Genomic DNA, 27193 nt, shown 5'->3' with positions numbered 1-27193 from the left:
AAGAATTAAAAAGGTAGTTACTGTAAGGATTTATCTGGAAATATATTTAATTCCATATTGGTTATTTGCTGGGAAGATCTTGGTTGCTTATGTAAAGTCAAAGAACTCAAATAATATCTTCCGTCCAAACTTTTAAAGTAAGGTCCTGAATTGTTATAAATAGTATCAAAATCAATTCAGTTCATAGTTTATGTGGACTAAGGGATACTATAGCACAAATTCATAAGGCTTACCATGAGTTGATTATGGTGTTTATGAACGGACGTATGAATTTGGATCTTTAGTCTGATCGAGATGCTCGGACTTAAACGGAAAGAATATGTGAGGATCTGTTTAGGTGTATATTTAGTTCTACATAAGTTATTCGCCGGAAAGATTTTGAATATTTATACGGAGTTAAAAAAATTCAAATAATATCTTCCGGCTAAGTTAGTGATATTTTACATATAGATGTATCTGTTACCGGGCATCTGCTGCCCAGCAAATTATCCATTTGTTCTTGCCATTGTCAGCATGATAGAGACAAGACTGAAGGCATGAAGCAGGGAATGCTACAAGCATTGTGCCAGTGCTAGGAATCTATTAAAGCCGATAAGGAAAAAGCTTCGTTTTATATGTTCCAAAACCAAGGAAGTAAGCTCAGCTGTTCTGTGTTGTATTGAGGAAGTGGATCCTGTTGCCTCCATTGTTGTTCCTAAGTGGAACCAAATTAAATTTTTTTGGAGCATTGAAACAACATAGATCAGCATATGCACCCCACAATGAACTTCCTCCTTGAGCTTAACAAACAATGTGTGCCGTCGATTGTTTGTGTATATAGAATGTATATGATAAGGCATGTGTATTGGGTGTTATACATGAATCATCTCACCCTAAAAAGACAAAAAGTCCATATTTCCATGAAGAGTAATTCTTTGTGCACCTCATGCAATGCAATAGTAGCGCACTACCCAATAATATTGGACAGTAGCGCATTTAGATGGGATGGACATTAAATGCCGCTCAGTTTTTTTTTTTCTAATTTTCAATGATGAAAATATCTTTTCCTCTATACAACAAAGAAAGAATAGTATTATTACTTCCTAATGCCTTATATAACTTTCCATGAATATATATCATGTCTTGAACTATATATATGACTTTCTGTATATTTATAATATCCTGAATAATATATATGACTTTCTAATACCTTGTGTGATTTCCTATGAATATATATGACATCCTGAACAATATATAAGACTTCCTAACGCCTTATATGATTTCTTTCTGTGAGCATATATGACATCCCGAACAATACATATGACTTCCTATGAATATATATAACATCCTGAACAATATATATAGCTTTCTAACGTCTTATATGACTTCTTGATGAATATATATGACATTAGGAAGTCATATATATTATTCGAGATGTCATATATATTCACAGGAAGACATATATATTATTCGAGATGTCATATATATTCAGAGAAAGTCATATATATTATTCGAGATGTCATATATATTCACAGAAAGTCATGTAAGGCATTAGGAAGTCATATATGTTATTCAGAATATCATATATATTTACAAAAAGTCATATATATTATTCGGGATGTTATATATACTCACAAAAATTTATCTATATTCACAGGATGTTATATATATTGTTTGGGATGTTATATGTATTTATAGAAAGTCATATAAAGCATCAAGAAGCCATATATATTATTCAGGATATCATAAATATACAAAAAGTCTAATATATGATTCAGAACGTCATATATATTCACAGAAAGTCATACAAGGCATTAGAATGTAATAATACTATTCCTTCTTTATTGTATAGAGAAAAGGGTATTTTCATCACTGAAAATTAGAGGAAGAAAAAGCTGGATGGTATTAAATTTATATCACATCATTAAGTACGTTACGTGCTTTAAGGTAATTGGGTGGTGTGCTCCATATCAAACTTAATGTACCGCACGTGGTGCACATAGACTTTCTCTTCCATGAAATGAGTTTGGCCAGCCTAAGCAACCTTTTATGTGGTGTCCGAGTCATGGTAATTTCATGTCAACTCAAAAGGTTGTCATTTTAGAAGAAAACCAATCAAGCCTATCCTCCACGAGACATTAGATAGTAACAACTTCATATATGATGATTTCATCCTGCACTTTCATGGCACACATCAGGATGGACAATTCTAAACCTGTGGCTGCAACCTCCAGGATAGCTTAGATTTAGCTACATAGCTACACTTGAGAAACTAAAGGGAATAAGGAAAGTAAATGATATAACATCAAAAGGAAAAATCATTTAATCACATCTAAATGGAAAACTACTACTTGCACAGGAAACTCCTCTCCACATGCAAGGTGAGGACAATAAAGAAACTTACAACAACATCAGTCTGTTCATGAAGTTTCAATAAGGTGAAGACAATAAAGAGACCAACAACAATTTCAATCAGATCAATCCTATGCCCCATTCATATCCAACAAGAATATTACCTTGAACTGCTTGTCTTTTGGCAGATAGACAAAGTGCTAAAATGAACTAGAGTTTGCTTTATGAGAAAAAACATAAAGCAGTCATCGTTGTGGAGGCAGACCTCGGACGGCAACCTTCCTTGATTCTTGATGCAGGAGATAAAAATACTGGAATTTGTAGTCACTATCACATGCCGTCAACAAACCCTTCTCTTACTAATCCTTCAGCAGTGCTTGTAAATGCCATTTGATTAATCCTATCCTCTCACAATTTTATATTACAGTTAAAACACCATAAGAATTAAGGAAGATAAAGATATGAAGGTTCAAGAAAGTTCAAACAAAAGCTTTAACTCAACTTCATGAAGCCTTCCACACTTCCAATGAGTTTTGGCCTTCGACAAATGCAATAGACAATCCCAACCATTTGTTTTCTTTAAGACTACTTAAATTACATTATTTATGTGATCAGACAAGAGGATCAGATCAAACTCATCAACTTCAATAATCCTGTGCAGCGGTGAATTTAAGAATTTTGCTTTGTATAGTCAATATAATAAAAGAAGTGAAGGAGCCACAGGGAAAAAGAAGAAAAAAAATAAAATTTATAAAAAATAATAATATATAATATTTTAAATATCTTTTATAATAAAATATTATAAAAATATATCATAGTAAAATTCAGATATTATTAAATGCTAAAATTATAATAGTTAATCAAACATTATTCTAATAATATATATTTAATATGAATAAAAAAAAGAAGATAAAGAAAAAAATAAAAGAGTATTAAAAAAAAAGAAGCTAAAAAAGACATATATAATTCAGATTAAAAAAAGAGATAAGGAGAACATATGATTTTCTATTGCATTTGAATTGATTAAGATATAAAAAATAAATTGACGTGGGGTTTAAATATAAAAAATGGACGGATGGAAACCATGGGATTGGAGCGGGATATTAAAAGATAAATAAAAAAGTAATAAATAAAGAAAGAGAAAAAATTAGAAAGAGAGGAAAAGAGGTTAAAGTGGCATGAGAGAGGGAGAGAGGTGTGATATGTGAGTTATTAAAAAGAAAAAATATAGGTCATAATTATTCTTTTCATCTTTTGATGTGATCCTTCTAAGGTATAAAAAATAAATTAATATAGAGTTTAAATATAAGAGATGGATGGATGGGGTTGGGGTGGGATATTAAAAGACAAGTAAAGAAGTAATTAATAAAAACAGAGAAAGAAGGAGGGAGAGAGAGATCAAAGGGGTATAAGAGAGGGAGAGAGAGATAGGACATATTAATCATTAAAGAGAGAGAATGTCGATCGTAATTATTCTTTTAATGTAGTCTTTTTCATCCTTTTTTTCAAGATTTTACATGAAATATGGGATCAATTTATAAAATTAGTGAAGTTAATTTTAGCTTTTTCTAACAGTATATATACATGCCTCATATTTTTTATTTTTTTTGTTGGGTCAATTGACCCCATATTTACTCACATGTATCTGCCAATGGTCCTACAGCATAAGAATCCTATAGATGGAGATCTTTGTCAGCTTGAGTTTGTATCAAATAAACATAGATACCAGCAATTGCTATCAGCCTTGAAATTGGAACTTTCCTATGTAAATGCAATGTTGCTTTGGCTATTATTGTGGGGGGCGATATTATTAGTCCCACATCGATTGTGAGTCAAGGAGTTTAACTTATATAAAATGTGTGATACCCCAAACCCAGTTAAATAGCCGCATGAATCTTAAAGTAATAAAAAATAAAAAAGAAGAGAGAGAAGACTCCCAATGGAGTCTTTCCTTCCTTCTATTGATTTTTCTCCTGATAGACTCTCGATCAGAGTCGAAGTTAGAGGCCGGATAGAAGTCTAAGTCCTCCCCCTTCAACCTCTATATTTAAAGAGATGAAGTCCCTTGTAGAACCCATCACCAATTGACCGTCGAACCTCGTCGGAAGAGTCCCGATCTTCTTTCACACACTCTCTTCATGTCAGCCTTAAATCCTCATTGGAGACAAGGTATGGACTCCTATTTCTTATTTATTTTTCTTTCCTAGATCTTCTCCCATCTCTAGCGAGCCACCGTCAGTCGGATTCCATTGAGAACCATCGTAAAATTGGTTTGGAAACCCTTTCCTGTTTTATTTTGTTTTTTCATCCTTCTTTTGTTGGTGTTTCGGTGTTGGTGGTCACCACCGACAGTCGATCTGGATTCTCTGGCTACCACTAGCTACAACCACATGCCAATAGTGGCCTCCAATCTGGGAAACAAAAAGGGACCATAAGGTCCTCTATTTTGCCAAAGAAAGAGGAAGAAAGAAAGAAAAAGAAAAAAAAAAAGAAAAAAGGAAAAAGAAAAAAGAAAAAAGAAAAAGAAAGAAAGCAAAAGAGAAGGGAGTCTCCCTCTCTCTCCATTTTCTCTCTCTAATTTCTCTATCTACTTTCTCCTTTTAAAAAAAATCTCACTTTCTCTATCTAAAAGTATCTCTTTTTGGATTATATTTCTTCTGAGATTTTTTGGATCTTAAAAAGTCTCTAATAGCTTTGATAAATCCTAATGAAGGGATCTTGATTATTGAATATCAGACAATTGTTGGTCTTCATCTGGATCAGATCGAGCATCATGAGATCTCATCATTGATTGTATCATAGCATCATATCTTAATCCTTAATTTGTAGTGGATCAATTTGATGCCCTAGATTAGACTGACTAGATGTCGGTGTTAGATGTGTGCCCTAGATGCCAGATCGGTTGACACATTCCTGTACAGATCTAAGGGCAAATTTATAATTTTGACAATAAATGAATAAAAGGATTATTCTTCTATCACATTGTATACATTGTGTCTATGATACATCCTTTGAGTTAGTAGGAATGTTAATTCATATTTTCAAGAATTGAAAATTTAAGACATGAATTTACATAACTAACTCATAAACAGCTCCTGACCATAGGATCATCATGAGGATGGTAATCGATCCGGAAGGTTGGTGTATGATCGCTTTTTTAGGATAGATCGTCTTGAGTCTACGGTGTGGAGACACCAGAGCGAGAGTACAGGTATTCGTTGAGAACGAGAGTACTGAGCATGACCACTTCGAGCAGTCATAAGGAAGTCTACCTTCTCGTCAATGACTAGCTCGATGCTGCAGTTGTGTGTCTAGTTCTTTGACCTGAGGTGCATCGACAGTTCACCTTGAGTGTGTTATAGTTTGACTACACCATAACTTGATCTCCTAGCCATTCAGAACCCTTAGGTGTATGTTGGCTGTAGCATGTTCATTGTAGAAACTAGATCACACCAAGATGAGATCTATCAACCTCGGTAGATGAGAGGAGTAGTCCTATGATAATTGAAAGATCGAGTCCTTAAGCCCATGGCCATGGCAGAGTGAAATAATGAAAAAAGAATTTTTCATTGGGATTTCACATCGGACTCAGATCAATCGATTGATTCATATGACTGATGTTGGGTTTGACAAGTTCACCTTAACCCTAATTTGGTCGGGACTCATGATAGAGGAACTAAATCACATTGGTAGCTGCACAAAGAGGTTCGTCTTCAGTTCTGATGGGTTGCCACCATATACAGCTAGGTATCACTGATAGATTTTGAGAGCAATTAGAATGATATTAATGATCGATCATTCTAATTATCTGAATCAGAAGAGTTCTGGTCCATTGAAAGGAGTTTCAATGATGTCGATGATGAGATCACGACATGTCTTATTACCATACATAATTGAACCTAACTGGGTCACACAAACAAGGATTAGGATCTGGATGTCATCAATTGGGTTAACCCAATTGATTTGGATAAGATCCAATTAGGTTCAAGGAAATCGTGCTAGCACACGATTGAGCCTAACTTTCTCCTCGTGTAATCTTTTCTATCTCTACTGAGCCAAATATGATTTGACTCATCCAGAGAACCTTGAAAAGGTTTCTCTCAGTCTAAATGAAGCTTGTCCAGCTCAGAAAAAGTTTGTCTTAATTCATGAGATGAATTTAAGACAACACCTGCTAATTCCTAGCACCTGCCAATTTCATTTTAGGACATCCGTCAAAAGTTGACATATGGGTCTTAAACTGAAGAGGGTTCATTGAAGGATTTTTGTGAAGTGTCCACATACCAAAACCCAATTGAATTGGTGCCATAATCAGATTATGGCATGAGCCCAATTAGATTAAAGTGGGTGCCCCAAATGGATAAGAACCAAAGAGTCCTGATAAACATGGACTTTTTGGCACCACCTTGATTGAGCTTATCCAATGTTGGCACCAACTTAGGAGAGAGGGTGGGGTTCTTATCTGATGTGATCAGATGACATCACTCTATCAATCAGAATTTTTTCAAAATTTATTAGAATTTTTTGATTGGTTGAATGATGTGGCACTGCGCAGCATACAGGGTCTATATAAACCTTGCTGCACCTAGGGTTTCGAGGAAGAAATTATTTTTTGCATAAAACCCAATAGTTGCTGCCCCCTCCCCTCTTCTCCACATCCTCTCTGATCTCCTTCCTCCCCTCTTCACGTCCAAAAAGTTGGACGTCCATCTGGCAGAATCCAAGGCATGGTGACGCCTGGAATAGAAGGCTGCAGGACATCTTCGACAGATTGCTGCTCCAACTTCAGAAGGAGTTCTGAAGCACTTTCAAATCAGATAGAGATCTAATTTTTGGAGCATAGATTTGTGAGGAGAAGATGTTCCAGATCCTGCAGAGTGGATCCCGGTAGAGGTCAGGCGCTTGCGTGGCTACATCAGAACCTCGGGCTGTGCAGAGATCATCTACAGGGTAATCAGATTATCCTTGAGGTACTTCTTCTTTCATCATAGATTTAGATTTAATTTTAAATTTTAAATATTAGATAATAAAATTAGATCTAGAGAATTAGATTTGAAATATATAGGATAAATTTTTTTAAAATTATTCCGCTCCAGATTTGATGAAATCTGGAAGATCCTACGAGGAAAAGCGGTTTTCCTCCTTCAAGTGGTATCAGAGCCAGGTTGTTGGCTCTATTTCAGATCTAATTTAGATCTAATTTTAATTTTTATTTATCTGATATTAAAGATTTCAGATGTCACATCAGATGTGATAGGATCTGAAATTAAAATATTTAAAATTAAATCTAAGAAGATCTAACATGCATAAGATGCATGACTAGACTAGGATTAGTTGAATCCATGAATAGTCTTAAGTTTTATATTTTAATGAGATTAAAATATGAATTAAATATAATTTATTCTCTATTTTTTTGATATTATAATTATTATAATCAGATCAGAAAATAAAAAATAAAATTTTAATTATTTCATAAAATTGATCTGTTGCATGCCTAAACTAGTTGTAGAATTGTTCTAGTAACTTATCTAGAATAATTTTTATTTTGAATAGTTCAATTTAAATTCTATTTTTCAGATATGACATGTGATATATCAGATCTGAAAGCATGATAATTAGATTGATTTTTGATACATGAGATGTATGCAAAGCATGTATTAGTTAGATCTTAAATTGTATATGTGATATGTTAATTTAGATCTAACTAGTTTTGTAGTTAAATTTATATTTCTGATTAAGGTATTCCTCATGGCCGTTCGGTCATAAGAACAAAGTAAGGTTTTAAGACCCTCTCTTTTCATTCAATGGGGTGTTCATATGACGTGTAGGGATGCCACGCATTCATCCTTAATCAGAAATCAAAATTTATTTTTCTGCAAAACCTTAGATTCTGAAACCCTAGGATTTATTTTACATGCTTTGTTTATGAACCCAAACTTAATTAATAAATTAAGCTTATGAAATTAAGTTAGGTCTAAAATTGAGAATTTCAGATCTAAGACATTTTCATAAAATTGGGTTCGGACTTGGGTAGCTCAATTAGGTCTAGCGGTTGATCAAACCGAATCAAGAGTTGGTTAGGTGGAATCATGAAAGCTAATAATTGACCAGCTTAATAGGATTAAGTCTGGGTCAAGGTCGAATCACATTTAGATGTGACTCGATCAAGTTAAGACCTAATTTGGCTCAGTGGTTAGAGCCTGGATTGTAGGCTAACCCAATTAGTTCTGGTTCGACAATTTGGTGTCTAAGATAAGTTGGGCAGATATGATCGACTGATTTTTAATTGGGAGCTACTCGACTCGAATGCATTCTTATCGAGTTAATGACATATCCCTCCCACCGGTCTCACTTACCTGGCCATATGTGTCGACTCAGTTCTGATTAGAGGTGGCTAACAATTCGAGCTAGCACATGCCACTAGGTTAGTCATAATTGTTATGACTATGTCAAGTCAAGTTTAATGAGATCTAAATAAATCTTCCTAAGAAAATATTAAGTCTAGGTCTTCCATCATTGTGGATGTGCGGACCTTTCCCGAGGTTGATTGTTCTCGACTGGTTACAGTGGCTCAGTTGCACCGGAAAGACGCAACCATGTTCATTAGGCATTGGATGCTACGGATTAGAGGATGGGTTGGGCTCAATATTTCGGATACGGTGAGGGACCCAATCAGGAATCTAGTTCGTGCAAATGGTGGGTTTGACTTAACTAAGGATTGGAGCAATATCCCGGGCACGGTGAGCTTCATGAATTATAGACCAAGTTTTGGGTGCACGATGATTAGAGAATCATTGGACAAGAGTTGTCCACTCATCGGTTGATCTATCACTAATAACTGTTAGGTGAGGTGATGAGCCAGTCAGTGAGATCGCACCACCTACTAAAAATCACTGATCACGGAGATTTTCACATCTCTACCAAGGGAGTGTAAGGATCTGAGAAAATAGTGGGAGCCTAATTTGTTTAAAAATGAAACCCCTAAATAAATTGGTTAAGTCTGATTACAAAATCTAATTAGAAACTTTTGATTCTCTACAGGAAACATGTCTGCCTCAAACTCCCTGACCAAAATACTAGACAACCACAGATTGACTGGACCCAATTTCAAGGACTGGTTGAGGAACTACAGAATTGTTCTGGATTTTAAAAAATTGACTCATGTCTTGGACCAGGATCCACCTGCCATACCAGCACGTCCGACTGCTGAACAGTGAGCATCTCTGAAAAAGTAGATGGATGATGATAACAAAGCAAGGTACTACATGTTGGATGCAATGTCTGATGACTTGCAGTGCCAATATGAGAATATTTTGACTATCCGTCAAATGTTGGCTCATCTACAAGAGTTGTTTGGTGAACAGAGTCACACGGCCAAGTATCAAGTCTGTCAAAGACTTTTTAAGGCCAAGATGCATGATGGGCAGTCAGTCCAAGATCATTGTTTGACAATGATCAAAGATCTTAAGGAGCTTGAGAAGCTCGGTATCATCTTAGACAAGAATTTTAAGATTGATGTGATCCTTCAGTCCTTATCCGATGCATATGGTCAGTTCATCATGAACTTTCATATGCATAAGATGCAGTGTACCTTGGCCGAGTTAATGAACATGCTGGTTACAGCTGAGCTTTCTCTGAAGGGTTCAAAAGGCTCAGTTCTTACTGTGGAGCAGACTTCTTTCTAAAGAAAGTCTTTTGGAAAGAAAAAAAAGTCTGCGAAGAAGCAGAAGGTGGATGACAAGAAGAAGAAGACAGAACCGAAGAAAAGGACTGCTGATAAGAAAAAATATTTTCACTGCCAATCAAACGGCTATTGGAAGCGGAACTGTCATCAGTACCTGGCCATCCTGAAGAACAAGAAGGATGGTCCTTCTAGAGGTATGCTCATTTTAGAATCTAATATTACAGTTTCTTCTGCATCCAGTTGGGTATTTGACTCTGGTTCTAGTGCTCATTTGTGCACTTCTATGCATGATCTTGAGGAGAGCAGGAGGCTGAGGGATGGAGAGATGATCCTACGTGTCAGGAACGGAGCAAGAGTTGCTGCTGTGATCGTGAAAATCTATCCTCTGTGATTACCGTTAGGATTAGATTTATTTCTTAAAGATTGTTATTATGTGCCTGCAGCAAGCAAGAATTTGATTTCTGTTTCGTGTTTAGCACAAGAAGACTATGTGATTAGCTTTCATAAGGATCATTGTAACATTTTTTATGAAAATAATAAAGTTGCAGATGGTTTTCTTATTAACGGTCTCTATCAGCTACATATTGATGTATCTGTATTTAATATTGAGCAAAATGTGAATGTCATAGGAATTAAAAGACCTAGAGATAGTCTAAATGATAAGTATCTGTGGCACCTAAGGTTAGGTCATATAGCGGAAGACAGGGTTAACAAATTGGAGAAATTCGGGCTATTGAGTTCGTTGACTTCCGAGTCATATCCAGTTTGTGAATCATGCTTTCAAGATAAAATGATCAAGCTTCCTTTTATGGGACATGGGGAAAGGGCCACAGACCTACTTGCCCTAGTACATACGGATGTGTGCAGCCCATTTGATGTGCCAGTTAGAGGCAACTACATCTACTTCATTACCTTTACCAATGACATGTCTAGGTACGGGTATGTGTTTCTAATGAAACACAAGTTTGAAGCTTTTGAAAGGTTCAAAAAATTCAGACATGAGGTAGAAAAATAAACAGAAAAGCCCATTAAGGTTTTTCGATTAGATCGAGGAGGTGAATACCTTAGTCGGGAGTTCCTAGACTATCTTAAGGACAATGGCATAGTCTCTCAATGGACTCCACCTGAAACGTCTCAACTCAATGGGATTTCAGAATGGAGAAATCGGACCCTATTAGATATGGTCCGTTCTATGATGAGCTTCACGGACCTCCCCAAATTTTTTTGGGGACATTGTCTCATGACAGCAATTTATGTATTGAATAGGATTCCCTCTAAAATCGTTCTTACCACACCGTATGAGATATGGCATGGTAAGAAGCCAAGTCTGAATCATCTCAGAATTTGGGATTGTCCAGCTCCTGTCAAGAGACAGTAGGCGGATAAGTTAGAGTTCAAGTCTTTTAGAGCTCGATTCATAAGCTATCCTAAAAAGTCATTAGGATACTATTTCTATGTTCCGAAAGACCACAATGTGATTGTGAGTCGAAATGCTATTTTTTTTGAAAAATAGTTTATTTAAGATGATGGCATCAGAAGAATAGTTAAGCTCAAGGAGAATGTCTCCCAAGAGCAACGAGCTCAAGAACCTGAGGAACCTAATCAATTAGAACTAGTTCTAACACAACCTCTTCCACCTCGTAGATCGACTAGGGTTTTCCGTCCTCTTGAAAGGTACTTAGGTACCATACAAGAGGAAGTAGAGAAAATGTTCCTCAAGGAAAATGGGATTCATGGTGATGATCCCAAGACCTATGACGAGGCGATATTAAATATCAACTTCGAAAAATGGTTAGAGGCAATGAGATCAGAAATTGACTCGATGCACTCAAACCAAGTCTGGACCGTGGTAGATCCACCTGAAGGTATTGTACCTATTGGGTGTAAATGGATCTTCAAGAGAAAGATAGGTGCAGATGGGAATGAGGAGACATTCAAGGCTAGGCTTGTAGCGAAAGGTTATAGCCAGCGTGAATGTATTGACTATTAGGATACCTTCTCGCCCGTAGCCATGCTAAAATCCATCTGCACATTGCTTGCTGTTGCAGCCTATTTCGATTATGAAATTTGGCAGATGGACGTGAAAACGGCATTCTTAAATGGACATCTTGAGGAAGATATCTATATGGAACAGCCGCTTGGTTTCACTTTCAGTGATGATGATCACAGGATCTGCAAGCTGCAAAGGTCCATTTATAGACTTAAGCAAGCATCTCAGAGTTGGAATACTCGTTTCAATGATGTCATCAAAATATTTGGTTTCATCAAAAATGAGGAGGAACCATGTATGTTCAAAAAGGTCAGTGGGAGTACAGTTGTCTTCCTCATATTGTACGTAGATGACATCCTCTTAATTGGGAATGACATTCCCATGTTGACCTCAATCAAAGTATGGTTGTCTAAGAAATTCTCTATGAAAGATCTAGAAGAGGCATCCTTTATACTGGGTATTAAGGTCTATAGAAATAGACCAAATAGGATGCTGGGACTTTCACAGAAGATGTACATAGAGAAGGTGCTAAAAGGTTTAGCATGGAAAACTCCAAAAGAGGTTTATTACCTTTTAGACATGGCATTCATCTCTCCAAGAAGATGTGTCCTAGCACACCTGAGGAGATTGAATGCATGAGCAAAATCCCTTATGCTTCGGTAATAGGGAGCCTCATGTATGCCATGCTATGTACACGACCTGATATAGCCCATGCTATGAGTGTCACAAGCAGATATCAGTCAAATCCAGACGAAGAGCACTGGACTTCTGTGAAATATATCCTTAAGTACTTGAGAAGGACTAAGGATATGTTTCTAGTCTTTGGGAATGGAGAACTCCAGATTCAGGGATACACAGACTCAGACTTTATGTTTGATATAGATGATCGAAAGTCGACATCTGGGAGTCTGTTCATTTGCAATGGTGGTGCAGTCAGTTGAAAGAGTTCCAAGCAGATGGTGATTGCTGATTCCACCATGGAGGCAAAGTATATTGCTGCATCGGAAGTTGTGAAGGAGGTATTCTGGTGCAAGAGGTTTGCCGCAGAGCTTGGAGTGATGTCATCGGATGTCATACCTCTTTACTGCGACAATAATGACGCCATAGCCCTAGCTAAGGAGCCAAGGTCTCACCAGAAGTCCAAGCACATCGAGCGGCGATTCCATTTGATCCGTGATTACCTCGAAAAGGATTATGTCGAGGTCAAGAGAGTCAACTCCACAGATAATGTGGCAGACCCGCTGACTAAGCCATTGGGCCAACAGAAGATCGAAGCCCACCTTGAGAAGATGGGACTTAGATATGTAGCCAATTGGCATTAGGTCAAGTGGGAGTTTGTTAGATGTGTGCCCTAGATGCCAGATCGGCTGACACATTCCTGTACAGATCTAAAGGCACATTTATAATTTTGACTATAAATAAATAAAAGGATTATTTTTCTATCACATTGTGTACATTGTGTCTGTGATACATTCTTTGAGTTAGTAGGAATGTTAATTCATATTTTCAAGAGTTAAAAATTTAAGACATGAATTTACATAACTAACTCATAAACAGCTCCTGACCATAGAATCATCATGAGGATGGTGATCGATCCGGAAGGTTGGTGTACGATCATTTTCTTAGGATAGATGTGTCTTGAGTCTACGGTGTAGAGACATCGGAGTGAGAGTACAGGTATTCGTTGAGAACGAGAGTACTGAGCATGACCACTTCGAGCAGTCATAAGAAAGTCTACCCTCTCGTCAATGACTAGCTCGATGCTGCAGTTGTGTGTCTAGTTCTTTGACCTGAAGTGCATCGACAGTTCACCTTGAGTGTGTTATAGTTTGACTACACTATAACTCGATCTCCTAGCCATTCGAAACCCTGAGGTGTATGTTGGCTGTAGCATGTTCATTGTAGGAACTAGATCGCACCAAGATGGATTCTATCAACCTCGATAGATTAGAGGAGTAGTCCTATGATAATTAAAAGATCGAGTCCTTAAGCCCATGACCATGGCAGAGTGAAATAATAGAAAAAGAATTTTTCATTGAGATTTCACATCGGACTCAGATCGATCGATTGATTCATATGACTGATGTTGGGTTTGACGTGTTCACTTTAACCCTAATTCAATCGGGACTCATGATAGAGGAACTCAATCACACAGGTAGCTGCACCGAGAGGTTCATCTTCAGTTCTGATGGGTTGCCACCATATACTGCTAGGTATCACTGGTGAATTTTGGGAGCAATTAGAATGATATTGATGATCGATCATTCTAATTGTCTGAATCAGAAGAGTTCTGATCCATCGAAAGGAGTTTCGATGATGTCGATGATGAGATCACGACATGTCTCATTACCATACAGAATTGAACCTAACTGGATCACACAAACAAGGGTTAGGATCTGGATATCATCATTTGGGTTAACCCAATTGATTTGGATAAGATCCAATTAGGTTCAAGAAAATCGTGCTAGCACACGATTGAGCCTAACTTTCTCCTCGTGTAATCTTTTCTGTCTCTACTGAGCCAAATATGATTTGACTCATCCAGAGAATCTTGAGAAGATTTTTCTCAGTCTAAATGAAGCTTGTCCAACTTAGAAAAGACTTGTCTTAATTCATGAGATGAATTTAAGATAATACCTGTTAATTCCTAGCACCTGCCAATTTCATTTTAGGACATCTGTCAAAAGTTGACATATGGATCTTAAACTGAAGAGGGTTCATTGGAGGATTTTTATGGAGTGTCCACATGCCAAAACCTAATTGAATTGGATGCCATAATCAGATTATAGCATGAGCCCAATTAGATTAAAGTAGGTGCCCCAAATGGATAAGAACCAAAGAGTCTTGATAAACATGGACTCTTTGGCGCCACCTTGATTGAGCTTATCCAATGTTGGCGCCAACTTAGGAGAGGGGGTGGGGTTCTTATCTGATGTGATCAGATGACATCACTCCATCAATCAAAATTTTTTCAAAATTTATTAAAATTTTCTGATTGGTTGAATGATGTGGCACTACACAGCATACAGGGTCTATATAAACCCTGCTGCGCCTAGGGTTTCGATGAAGAAATTATTTTTTGCACAAAACTCAATAGCTGCTGCCCCCTCTCCTCTTATCCACATCCTTCCTGCTCTTCTTCCTCCCCTCTTCATGTCCAAAAAGTTGGACGTCCATCTGGCAGAGATCTAAGGCGTGGTGACGCCTGGAACAGAAGGCTGCAGGACATCTTCAACAGGCTGCTGCTCCAACTTCAGAAGGAGTTTTGAAGCACTTTCAAATCAGATAGAGATCTAATTTTTGGAGCATAGATTTGTGAGGAGAAGACGTTCCAGATTCTGTCCGAGTGGAAACCGGTAGAGGCCAGGCACTTGCATGGCTACATCAGAACCTCGGGCTGTGCAGAGATCATCTACAGGATAATCAGATTACCCTTGAGGTACTTCTTCTTTCATCATAGATTTAGATTTAATTTTAGATTTTAAATATCAGATAATAAAATTAGATCTAGAGAATTAGATCTGAAATATGTAGGATAAATTTTTTTAAAATTATTTCGCTCCAGATTTGATGAAATCTGGAAGATCCTACGAGAAAAAGTGATTTTCCTCCTTCAGTCGGATGCTACCTTATAGCCAACCAGCTCTGTGAGGATTTAGAATTTTTATTTTGAAAATAATTATGATTAAAATTTTAAAAAATATATTACAATTATGGATATTAGTTTTGAAAGAGAATTGTAAGCAAGATTAAGATAGCTCTATATCGAATAAAAAGGGTGGCTCGAGTTGCTGTTAGAGAGATGAAATCAATATGATGGTGGCATCTCTCAGCAAAAAATCATTGATTCTGTCAAGAACACCCAGATAAAGCAGCAAGAACCAAATATAATTTGAATAATGTAGATCTTGATCGGCCTGGTACAATCTTAACAATAGTTGCAGCAACAGTTACTACAATAATGGCCAATGTAATAATAGACACCGCCACCACAAGGATGTAGAGAATAATAGGATTAACGAAGTAATATTGTAGAATTTAAAAGTTATCTCCACCAACTTTCAAGGGGACTATCGAACCTTTGAAAGTCGATAATTAGATTACGAAGATAAAAAAGACCTTTGTTGTTCAAGAGTGTCACGATCATGAAAAGATTCGGTATATAACTTATTTGTTATAAGATGAAGCGTTCAACTGGTGGCAAAGACTGCAACATAAATATGAGCAAGAAAGGGAGCAACTTATGTGGGAGAGATTTCGAAGGGCTTTTTATTATCAGTATTTTTTCAGAGTGTAAGGACTTAAAAAGGATATAAATTTATTTATTTAAAATAAAAAGTTATGATATTTATAGAATATGAAGTTAAATTTATTGAGCTTGCCAAGTTTGTTCTAAGATTGGTTAAGGATGAGCATAACCGAGTAGATAAATTTGAGATGGGTCTGCAGACAAAAATTAGAAAGCAAGTAATGCCATATAAATTAACTATTTATGCAGATATAGTAAATAAAGCCTTAACAATTGAAAAAGAAGTCAATGAAGAACGTATATAAAGGGAAAGAAGTCAAAAGAAGAGAAATAGATCAAATGATTCTCAAAAATAGAGTAATAAAATATTGGGGGTTCGAATAAGAGGTCAGTGAGTGACAATTCTGGATCATCTAGTAGCGTTAGATGCTCTAGATATGGTAAATCTCATGCTGATGGTGAATGTCATTGAATCATCGATGCTTGTTTAAATGTAGCAAGATAGGTCATAAAATAGCTTAGTGCTTATAAAGAACTGAGAGTCAATCTATCCCAATAGCTGAACAAAACAAAGATGGTAATTTGAAACTCCAGACCTAAAGAAAAGTCTATGCTCTTATGCAACAAGATGCGTAGACTTCCAATACAATGGTGACGGACTCCGAGAGAAGTTCTCAAAATTAATTAGATAGATCGATTGATTTCACTTATAAGGTAAGTAATGATCTACCTTTTCTAATATTTTTATTTATATAATATTATTTTGAATATTAAACAGATTGTTATGGATTTATATGTGATTTATGAATTCATAAAAAAATGTTTTGAATAGAAATCAATATAAAATTTTGAAATAATATTGTTTAGACTTTTGTTATAATTATTTACTGATCTGAACGTATATGCATATTTTGATTTGATTATAAAATATGTGTTATTCTGTGAAAAATATTTTGATATGAATCAGTTTTATACTCTCAGCCTGATTATGTTCTGAACCCTGCTTATTGGGGATTATGCATTGGTACTTTGAGCTCATGATTTTGTTTTTGGCCCGACCACAGGGTATAAGTGTGGTATTCTGACCTCACCACAAGATATAAGTATGATATTGTGACCCTGTTATAGGATATAAATATGGTATTCCGATCCTGCTATAGGATAAAAGTGTAGTATTCTGATCCGATTACAGGATATAGGTGTGATCATAGTGAAAGACTGATGAGTTAAGTAAAATTTATTTTGAATAAGATTTTTTAATACAATTGATTTCGAAATTAGATAAATAATTATATATTTGAATATTTGATAGATACTGATACTATTGAATTTATATTTTGAACATGAATTAGATTACATTTGTACATTGATTAATAATAAACTATATTTTGATATTTACAACTCGTATTATCATATGAATTATCTAGTCAAGATAATTATTGCTTACTGAGTTGTCTAGTTCATTTTTCTATATTTTACTAATTTTACAGAGCTAGAAAACTAGCTTGACTCGGAGATTCGATATGAAAGGGCAAATTAATAGCATACTTTGATATTTTATTTTAAATTAAGATTTATTGAGATTTGATGCAAGAGCATGAAATTTTATTTTATAAGATATTTAATTTAATTATTTAAATTAAGTTCAATATTATTTATTTGAATTTTATTCTACTGTTGCTTTGTGATATCATGATGAGATGCCATGCATGCTTGAAAAAATTTCTTTACGAGATGCGGCGGTTGCCGCGACCTCTGACTCATCAATCTTAAATCAGGGGCATGACAGAATGTGACCTTATCTCCCCTGTAAGGTGTCTTTTAAAGAGCAAAATCATGATGCCCCGTACCATGGGTCAGAGGCTGTAGCGGACATATCTCACGCGTGCGGAAGTGAAGATCGACCTATCCGAGAGATGAGCCATTGACCGCAATATTGGCATCATTTATGGGATCCACTTCCTATCCATACATGAAGCTAATGTTATGGAGAGACGGTATTATTAGTTTCACATCGGTTATGAGTCAAGAGAGAGTCTAGTTTATATGGAATGATTTTTTAAAAAATAAAACCATAAAGTCCCATACCATGGGCCAAAAATCAAAGTGAATAATACCTCACACATGTGAGAGCAGAGATCGATCCATCCAAGCCACAAACCCTTAACCGTAACAGCTATCACCGTCATCAAATTTTATTACATTGAGTGCAATGTTCTTGTATGCATGTTCAAAGGTTTAATCTGAACACAAAAGCCAGATTTATCCTAGAAGGATAGTAGGAGTCCCCACGGACATGACGCCACACGTTATACCGAAAAGGTATACAACTTCGCAGGCATAAGGCTTTCTATGGTTTTTCTTAAAGCTTGAAAAGCCCGCCAAATGCATTTCCTTAAGCACATGAAACAAAGAGATACAGCCATCTCTCTTTGTTCATATCTCTTTGTTTGGAACCCTCCATGAAAAAGTACCAATTGTGATTCTGACGCTGAGGTTACCAGTATATATGACTAACTTAGCCTATCTGTTACCACTGCAAAGGGCAGCAGGATAGAAATAAACAAGGCAATGAGAAAGAGCAACAAATATAAAAGGTTTGCAATAGCTTCCTCATAATTTGAATGAACAATGGGGAAGAACACCATCATCTTATAAAGAAACCATTCATAAACCAAGAGAACCACCAAATGGATAACCATAAAATTAAAAAAAAAAATAAAGAAAAATAAAAGTATTGAAGATCTAAGTCCAGGTAGGTAATAGGAATGAGGTCTACAAGATCTTTTGGGGGCGTTTGATGATCCAAATTGGATCGGATAATAGGAATGAGGTCTATAAGACTCTTTACTAGCATTTAGTGAACCTAATGGGATCACCACGATAATTTAAGATCACCAATGATTCGAATCTTATAGTGATCTGATCATCAGTGATCTAAAATTACTGTACTTGGTAGACCATGATTCGATGATTAAAGATCTTCGGATATCTATTAATAATATGTTTGGTATTCTATGAGAATACAAAATTATTGATTATATAATATCAAAACTATCCATAATATATGCTATAAAAATATATTTATTAATTCTATAAATTATTAATCCTATAAAAATATATTAATTGTTATTATAGAATTAATATATTTGTTTATACTTATAATATGTTATTTATTAATATGAATATTTATTTTGATTAAAAAAATAAGATAAATAGAAGGATATATTAAATATTTTTATTATAAAAATATAAAATATAATAAGATATTTTTATTCTAATTTAAAATTATCATTGAGTCATAATGTAACAATAATATGATTAATAATATATTATAATATAATATATATATAAATATAATATATAATATCAAATATAATATAATATCATATATATAATATTGATATAATATATTAATGATATATTGATATACCAAATATTTTGCTAGATTAAGAGATATTTTTATCTTTATATTTCAGTCTAAGATCACTATATGGGGTTGATCTTGAATTTTCGATTTCGATGATGGGTATCTCATCACTAGATTGGAGGATGATTTGAGGAGTAGACGTGATTTAAAATCATCATTGGATTGGATTGGAGGATGATTCGAGGAGTAGAGGTAATTTGAAATCACTGCCATATAAAATTACTATGGTACCATCAAATATGGTGGTCTCATCATCTTCGTCTACATCATCTTTGATTCTCGATGGATCATTTCATACCAAACACCCCTTTTAATTGGCATGAATAGACTCCAACATTCTGATTTGCACTTGAAACGTGGTCTTTGTAAAGCGATCCCGTCCAAACGCTCCACATCTGCCGTGGAGAAGCATAGCGTTTGCAATCTAATCCTTTTCCAAATTAAAATAAAAAAGGTTTCCTTTCTTTGGAGGGAATGCGTTGGTCGGGGTTAGGCGGTGTTATTGAAACTTTTGGTGGAAGAGTTTATGCTTTCTTCGCTATATGCCACTAATCCTTCAAAAAAAAAAAATTTCCCGGTAGACGGACAATCTGCTCCAAATCATTTTTTGTTGCCAAAATCGTCCAAAATCCATATCAACATCCCCTTTCCCGTCTTGGAAATTCCTTACAACCCCTCTCCTCCTTCCTTTCCGAATGATAGGTGGAGAAAGAATTTATAATCATGCATAACACATGGAAAAAGAAAAAATAAGTGTAATTAGAGCTCTTAATCTCCATGATTGAAAATAAGAGTTCCTTTTGATGTCATTTCAGATCTTTCGGAATCTTTCTTTTTTTAAAAAAAAAAAAACTCTAGAAAAGACTTTGATTGATTTATTTATTTATTGATAAATAAGAGAGCTTTTTTCCTAAATAATATAAAAAAAATTATTTACAAAACTAATTCAAAACTTAACTTTTTTACCAAAGTAATGCAAAAGGAGAAAACGCCATTTTGAATGACGTTTTCTCCTTCCACGTCACCCCTATTTTTTTCCACGATGGTATCGTGCGGGAAAAAAAAAATGCTGCTTAAAATGGTATTTTTAGAAACGCCGTTTTAAATTTAAAATGGCGTTTCTAAAAACGCCATTCAAAATAGCGTTTTCCATTTTTTCCACCCAAAAAAAAGAAAAAAAATCGGAAAAGTATGAGAAAAAAATAATTTTTAAAATTTTAAATTAATAAATAAATTAAAATTTTAATTTTGATTGAAATTTAAAATATAAAAATTAAAATTTGTAATTCAAATAAAACAATTAATTTAAGATGATTTTTTTTCGAATTATTGTTTTTTAAAAATATCTTAAAAAATTTTAAAAAATTAAAAAATTAAAAATATCATAGAGAAAGAAAAAAAAGAGAAAGAAATGCGAAAGAAATAAAAATTTTAAATTTAATTAAAAAACATCATTTCAAATTCTTGTCAAAAAAATCAAAAAATAAATTAAAAAAATAGAAAGTGTCATTATAAAATCAAAATTTTAAATAAATCGAAAAAAATAAGAATTATAATTTGAAATTTAAAAGAAATAAAAATTTTAAAATTAATTGAAATAAAAATATCATTTCAAATTATTTTCTCAAATTAAAATTAATTTATTTAAAAAATATTCGAAAAACATAAAAAAAGTAAGTTGAAATGATTTTTTTTATTTCAATTAAAATTAATTTTTTTTTTTAAATTCAAAATTATTCCTTATATTTTTTTACCGACCTTCTGACACCGGTGGCCAACGAAAAAGAGAGAGAGAGAGAGGAAGAGGGAGAGAGAGGAGGCAGCTCACCGCCGTGCCGCCGTGTCGTCGGAGAGACGCCGGAAAAGGGAGAAGAGGGAGAAGAGGGAGAAAGGAGAAGGGGAGGAGAAGGGGGGAAAGGAGAAAACGCCATTCCCTTCGGCGTTTTCTTTTTTTTTTTTCTCTTTTCTTTTTTTTAGTTTTTTTAAATTTTTTTCATAATTTGTTTAATTATTTCTTTATAATTTTTTAATAAATAAATTTAATTAAAATTTATTTATTAAATTTTTTAATGACGATAGTAATTTGAATGATAAATTTTAATTTAAATTAAAGTTAATTTTTTTTAATTTATAATTATAATTTCTATTTTATTACCATTTTTTCTCTTTTATTTACTTCTTTTATGATATTTTTTTAAATTTAATTTATAATTTTTATAATTTGAAATTATAATTTTACTTTTCTTCCATTTTTATCTTTTTGGCATTCTATTACGTATTTTTTTTCTTTATTTAAAATATTTTTTAAACAATTATATTTAAATTAATTTACTTATATAAAATGTATTTTTTATTTCAATTACAATTATAATTTTTATTTCTTAAAATTGAAAATTATAAATTTTGTTTTTCAATTAGAATTATAATTTCTATTTTTTTTCAATTCTATTTTTTTTCTTTTTTAGGGTATTTTTTATTTTTTTACAATATTTTTTTTCTTTTCTTGAGATAATTTTTTAAAAAATATTTTGAAATGGACAACGTAATTTGAAATTATATTTTTTATTTGAATTAAAGTTAAAATTCTTATTTTTTTAAAAATTTAATTTTTAAATTTCTTTTTTTCACATTTTTTCCTCATTTTTTCACTTTTTTATGCATTTATTTTTTTTATCAAATTTTACTTCAAATTAAAAATTTAATTTTTTTTATTCAAATTTACAATTATATAACTTTTTTTATTTTTTTCATTTCTTTCTGTTTTTATGAAATTTTTTTAGGCTATTTTTTTTATTTATTTCAAATATTTTTTAAATAAATTAATTTTAATTTGAGAAAGTAATTTGAAATGATATTTTTATTTTAATTTATTTTAAAAAATTATTTCTTTTAAATTTCAAATTATAATTCTTATTTTTCTCTATTTTTTTAAAATTTTGATTTTTTAATGGCACTTTTTATTTTTTAAAATTTTTTTCGATTTGTTATTAAAAAAACAATAATTCGAAAAAATCATCTTAAATTAATTTTTTTATTTGAATTAAAAATTCAATTTTTATATTTTAAATTTCAATCAAAATTAAAATTTTAATTTATTTATTAATTTAAAATTTTAAAAATTATTTTCTTTCATATTTTTTCGATTTTTTTTCTTTTTTTTGAGTGGGAAAAATGGAATAATGATGTTTTTAGAAACGGCGTTTCTAAAAACGCCATTTTAAGTGGCATTTTTTTTTTTTTTTTTTTTTTCGGATGATGCCATCGTGGAAAAAAATAGGGGTGACGTGGAAGGAGAAAATATTATTTTGAATGGTATTTTTTTTTTGTATTATTTTGATAAAAAAAATTAAGTTTTGAATTATTTTTGTAAATAAATTTTTTTTTATATTATTTAAGAAAAGAGCTCTAAATAAGAGCTCTCGACTCGCCAGAAAATAATGTATTAATAAATACCAACTTAAGCTCCATGATTGGAATGTAAAAAAGCCAACCTAATGCATTGCCAACGGAGATCGCAAAGATCCCATTCTTTTGTTAAGTGCATCCAAGCCAACATGTTTGACTCCATGCGCAGAACAAACCAAACTTGAGAATAAAGAATCTCGCCTCCGAGGATGCCGCGGTCTTCCTCCCGAACGTGCCCGAACCCACCACCCGGGGAGGGGTCCAACTTCGAAGCGAAACCCACCCGCCGTCCCTAACGACCCCTGTGAAAGGCTCCCTCACCCCACCCGAAACCCTAATCCTAACCCCCAATTCCCGATCGGATTGAGCCCCAGATCTCGGTCGATCTCCTTCCATGGCGGCAAGGCCGCGCCTTTTCCTTCTCCCCTCCCTCCTCGCCCTCCTCCCGTTCCTCTCATCCCTCGCCGCCGCCGCCGGCTGCCGAAAGAACACCACCCTCGCCGGCTTCGAGGCCGAGCTCGCCATGGTCCAGCACCAGCTCCGCGGCGTCGTCCGCGTGCTTGACGGCTGCTCCTTCTCCGTCAGCGAGTTCGACATGCTCGCCGGCTCCACCCATGTCCGGTGGTGGGGCGCCACCGGTGACGGCTTCCACAACCTCACCCTTGGATCCCCGATCTCCGACCAGACCCTCAGCCGTACCTTCCGCAACGAGTCCTTCACCGTTCGCCTGGCCGACAACGCCACCTGGGACCAGATTGCCGTCCTGGCCATCTGGGACCCGGTCACCGCCTCCGATTTCGGCCACGTCGTCCTCGGAGCCCCCGGCTTGGACCAGTCAGAGGCTCCGGCCCCCAGCCCCGATCTCTCCCCGGCCCCTTCTCCTTCGTCCAGCTCGGTCGAGCGGCGGAGCAAGCGACGGATCCACCTCCAGCCCACGATGTTCGATAACTGCCTCATCCTGTCTCCAAGGTATCGCCTCCGATGGACCCTTGACCCTGAATCGGATTCCATTGATATAGGCTTAGAAGCCGCAATTGGATCCCAGTACTATATGGCCTTTGGGTGGGCAGCGCCCGGGTCGGCGTCCCCTTCCATGATCCACGCCGATGTGGCCGTGGCCGGGTTCACGGAAGATGCCACACCCTTCGTAGAGGACTACTTTATCACTGAATACAGCGAGTGCCTGCAGAACAAGGATGACAAGTTCAAGGGCGTGTGCCCGGATACCATGTATGAAGGCGGGGACCCTGTTGGATTGGTGAACAATACCAAATTGGTATATGGTCACCGGAAGGATGGGGTCTCCTTCATCAGGTACGCGCGTCCGCTTGTGTCTGGGGACAACAAGTACGATGTGCCGGTGAGCAAGACCGGCAACATGACAGTGATATGGGCATGGGGTTTAATGCGATCGCCTGATACACTCCTCCCTCACTACCTCCCTCAGAACCATGGTGGTCCTCGCCTTACGACTTTTGGCTACTTTGACTTGGATGTGTCGAGGAGGGTGAATGATTGCCTTGGGCCGCTTGATGCAGAAGACAAGGAGGATCAGGATCTAATCATTGCTGATGGGAAGAAGCCGCTGGTTGTGTCCTCGGGACCAGCATTGCATTACCCGAATCCTCCCAGCCCATCAAAGGTTCTTTATATCAACAAGAAAGAAGCTCCCTTGCTGAGAGTTGAAAGGGGTGTGCCGGTGACATTTTCGGTCCAAGCCGGGCATGATGTTGCACTCTACATCACATCTGATTTTCTTGGTGGGAATGCAACTTCTCGGAATATGACTGAAGTTATCTATGCAGGTGGACCAGAAGCTGAGGGAGTCCCAGCCAACCCAACAGAAGTTGTGTGGTCTGTTGATCGGAATACACCTGACCTTGTTTATTACCATTCCCTGTATGAGCAGAAAATGGGCTGGAAAGTCCAGGTGGTCGATGGTGGTATCTCAGATATGTATAACAGCAGTGTTTTCTTGGATGATCAGCAGGTTACCTTATTCTGGACTTTGTCTGATGGTTCAATTTCAATTGCAGCACGGGGTGAGAAGAAAAGTGGATACCTTGCAATTGCATTTGGAATTGGAATGATAAACAGCTATGCATATGTTGGTTGGGTAGATGATGAAGGGAAAAGCCATGTGAACACATACTGGATAGATGGAAAGGATGCAATGAATGTGCATACAACATCTGAAAATCTAACCTATGAGAGATGTAGATCGGAAAATGGCATCATTACATTTGAGTTCACTCGTCCTTTATCACCTTCATGTAGTGGAAGGGTAGAGTGCAAGAATATCATTGATCCAACTACTCCTTTGAAAGTTGTTTGGGCAATGGGTTCCCGATGGTCAGAAGACCATTTGAGTGAGAGGAACATGCATTCTGTCACAAGCGGTAGGCCTGTCAGGGTTTTTCTATTACGAGGATCAGCAGAGGCAGAGCAGGACTTGCTCCCTGTTTTGGCTGTTCATGGGTTTATGATGTTTGTTGCTTGGGGTATATTGTTTCCCGGTGGAATATTGGCTGCGAGGTACTTGAAGCACGTGAAAGGTGATGGCTGGTATCAGTTGCATGTCTACCTGCAGTATTCAGGCATAGCTATTGTCTTACTTGGCGTTCTCTTCGCAGCCGCTGAACTCCGAGGTTTCTATATCAGTTCAGTACATGTAAAATTTGGTGTCACGGCCATGATTTTAGCATGTGCTCAGCCAATAAATGCATATGTACGGCCAAAAAGACCAGAGAATGGAGAGGTGGCTTCTTCAAAGAGGATCATTTGGGAGTATGTTCATGTTATCATAGGGAGGTCGGCAATTATTGTTGGAATTGCAGCACTCTTTAGTGGAATGAAACATTTGGGCGATAGATATGACAGTGAGAATGTTGAAGGGCTTGCTTTGGCCCTAATGTTATGGGTTTTATCTGGTGGACTTTTAGTTATGTACTTGGAATATAAGCAGTTTAAGCGAAGGGATGAGAACTCTGTCAGAGGCAGCTGGGTGTTGGGAAACAGTGAGGAAGATGATTCAGTTGATCTGCTGCGGCCTGACAGGACAGTTATGAAACCAGAGTCTCATCCATCTGGCAGAATGGAATTGCAGCTTGAACCTCTTGGCAGATAATAAACATTTTTTACTATTATATACCAACACGGACACGTTGTATGCTTTGGTCTTTGAATTTTTTCAGTTATAGAAGAAACTGGAGCCATATTGATTGACTACCTCAGAGGATCCTTGCAGTGCAAAGACTTTATCTAGTCACAGAGCATGATGCAGGATATGAAATAATACCTTTCTGGTTTACTGCTGTTGAAATTTGCACCAAGCACATGACTTGTATATGTACAAATTTTTGGAAAATGTAAGGATAGAAACCTGCATTTTGGATGACAGGTTCATTATTGTTTCAGCTCTTATTACTCAGTGAAAGAAATTCTTGAATTTTGGGCGATGTAGATTGCGATGGGTGGGGGCATCAATTCAAACGAGCAGCCATCATTATTGTGTTGTGGCCCTTTAATATTGCTTCTCGGTAAGTGTTATACTCATTTATTTGAGAAATGAAGCCATCATTATTGTGTTGTGGCCCTTTAATATTGCTTCTCGGTAAGTGTTATACTCATTTATTTGAGAAATGATAGAATGAATATTTTCTTTTAAACCGGAGAACTTAGTTTTTTTTTTTTTTTCTTGAAAAAAAATGTTCAGCAAAAATTCTCTTCTCTTTGCACACATTTGTAATTAGCAATATCTTGGTCATATGCCTATACTTACTGTCCAGGAGGTATGGTTTCCCTGGTTGAAAAATTTAAGTATGTTTTCTGATTAAATTTCCTTATGTACTGCTGATCATTTTTAATTGTCACAGTAACTTCTTCATTGAATGCTAGGATTGACGTGCCCTTTGTCAAAACTGTCATTGAGTATTTGTAAGTATGAGATTTCTTGAATTTAGTGACTAGTTGATATCAACTATGAATGCAGTTAATATATCAAGATCTGGTAGTCTATTTTGCAGACTTGATAATGCATTATATCTTGTTTATGAAAAATGAATACAAAGTCAATAGAGATCTTATTTTTGCATTTTGCAGAAA

General features: G+C 35.6%; 1 protein-coding gene across 1 annotated transcript; it reads left to right on the top strand.

The window, feature by feature from the left end:
- Positions 1 to 23214: 23214 nt before the first annotated feature.
- Positions 23215 to 26638, top strand: LOC105033673 (cytochrome b561, DM13 and DOMON domain-containing protein At5g54830). Its single transcript, XM_010908565.4, has one exon. The coding sequence runs from the start codon at positions 23484 to 23486 to the stop codon at positions 26214 to 26216; it is 2733 nt and encodes a 910-aa protein (XP_010906867.1). The 5' UTR covers positions 23215 to 23483; the 3' UTR covers positions 26217 to 26638.
- Positions 26639 to 27193: the final 555 nt, after the last annotated feature.

This window comes from Elaeis guineensis, chromosome 8 (genome assembly GCF_000442705.2).
Source record: "Elaeis guineensis isolate ETL-2024a chromosome 8, EG11, whole genome shotgun sequence".
Taxonomy (NCBI): domain Eukaryota; kingdom Viridiplantae; phylum Streptophyta; class Magnoliopsida; order Arecales; family Arecaceae; genus Elaeis; species Elaeis guineensis.
Note: the sequence above shows the minus strand (reverse complement) of the source record. Positions and strands in the feature narration are given on the sequence as shown.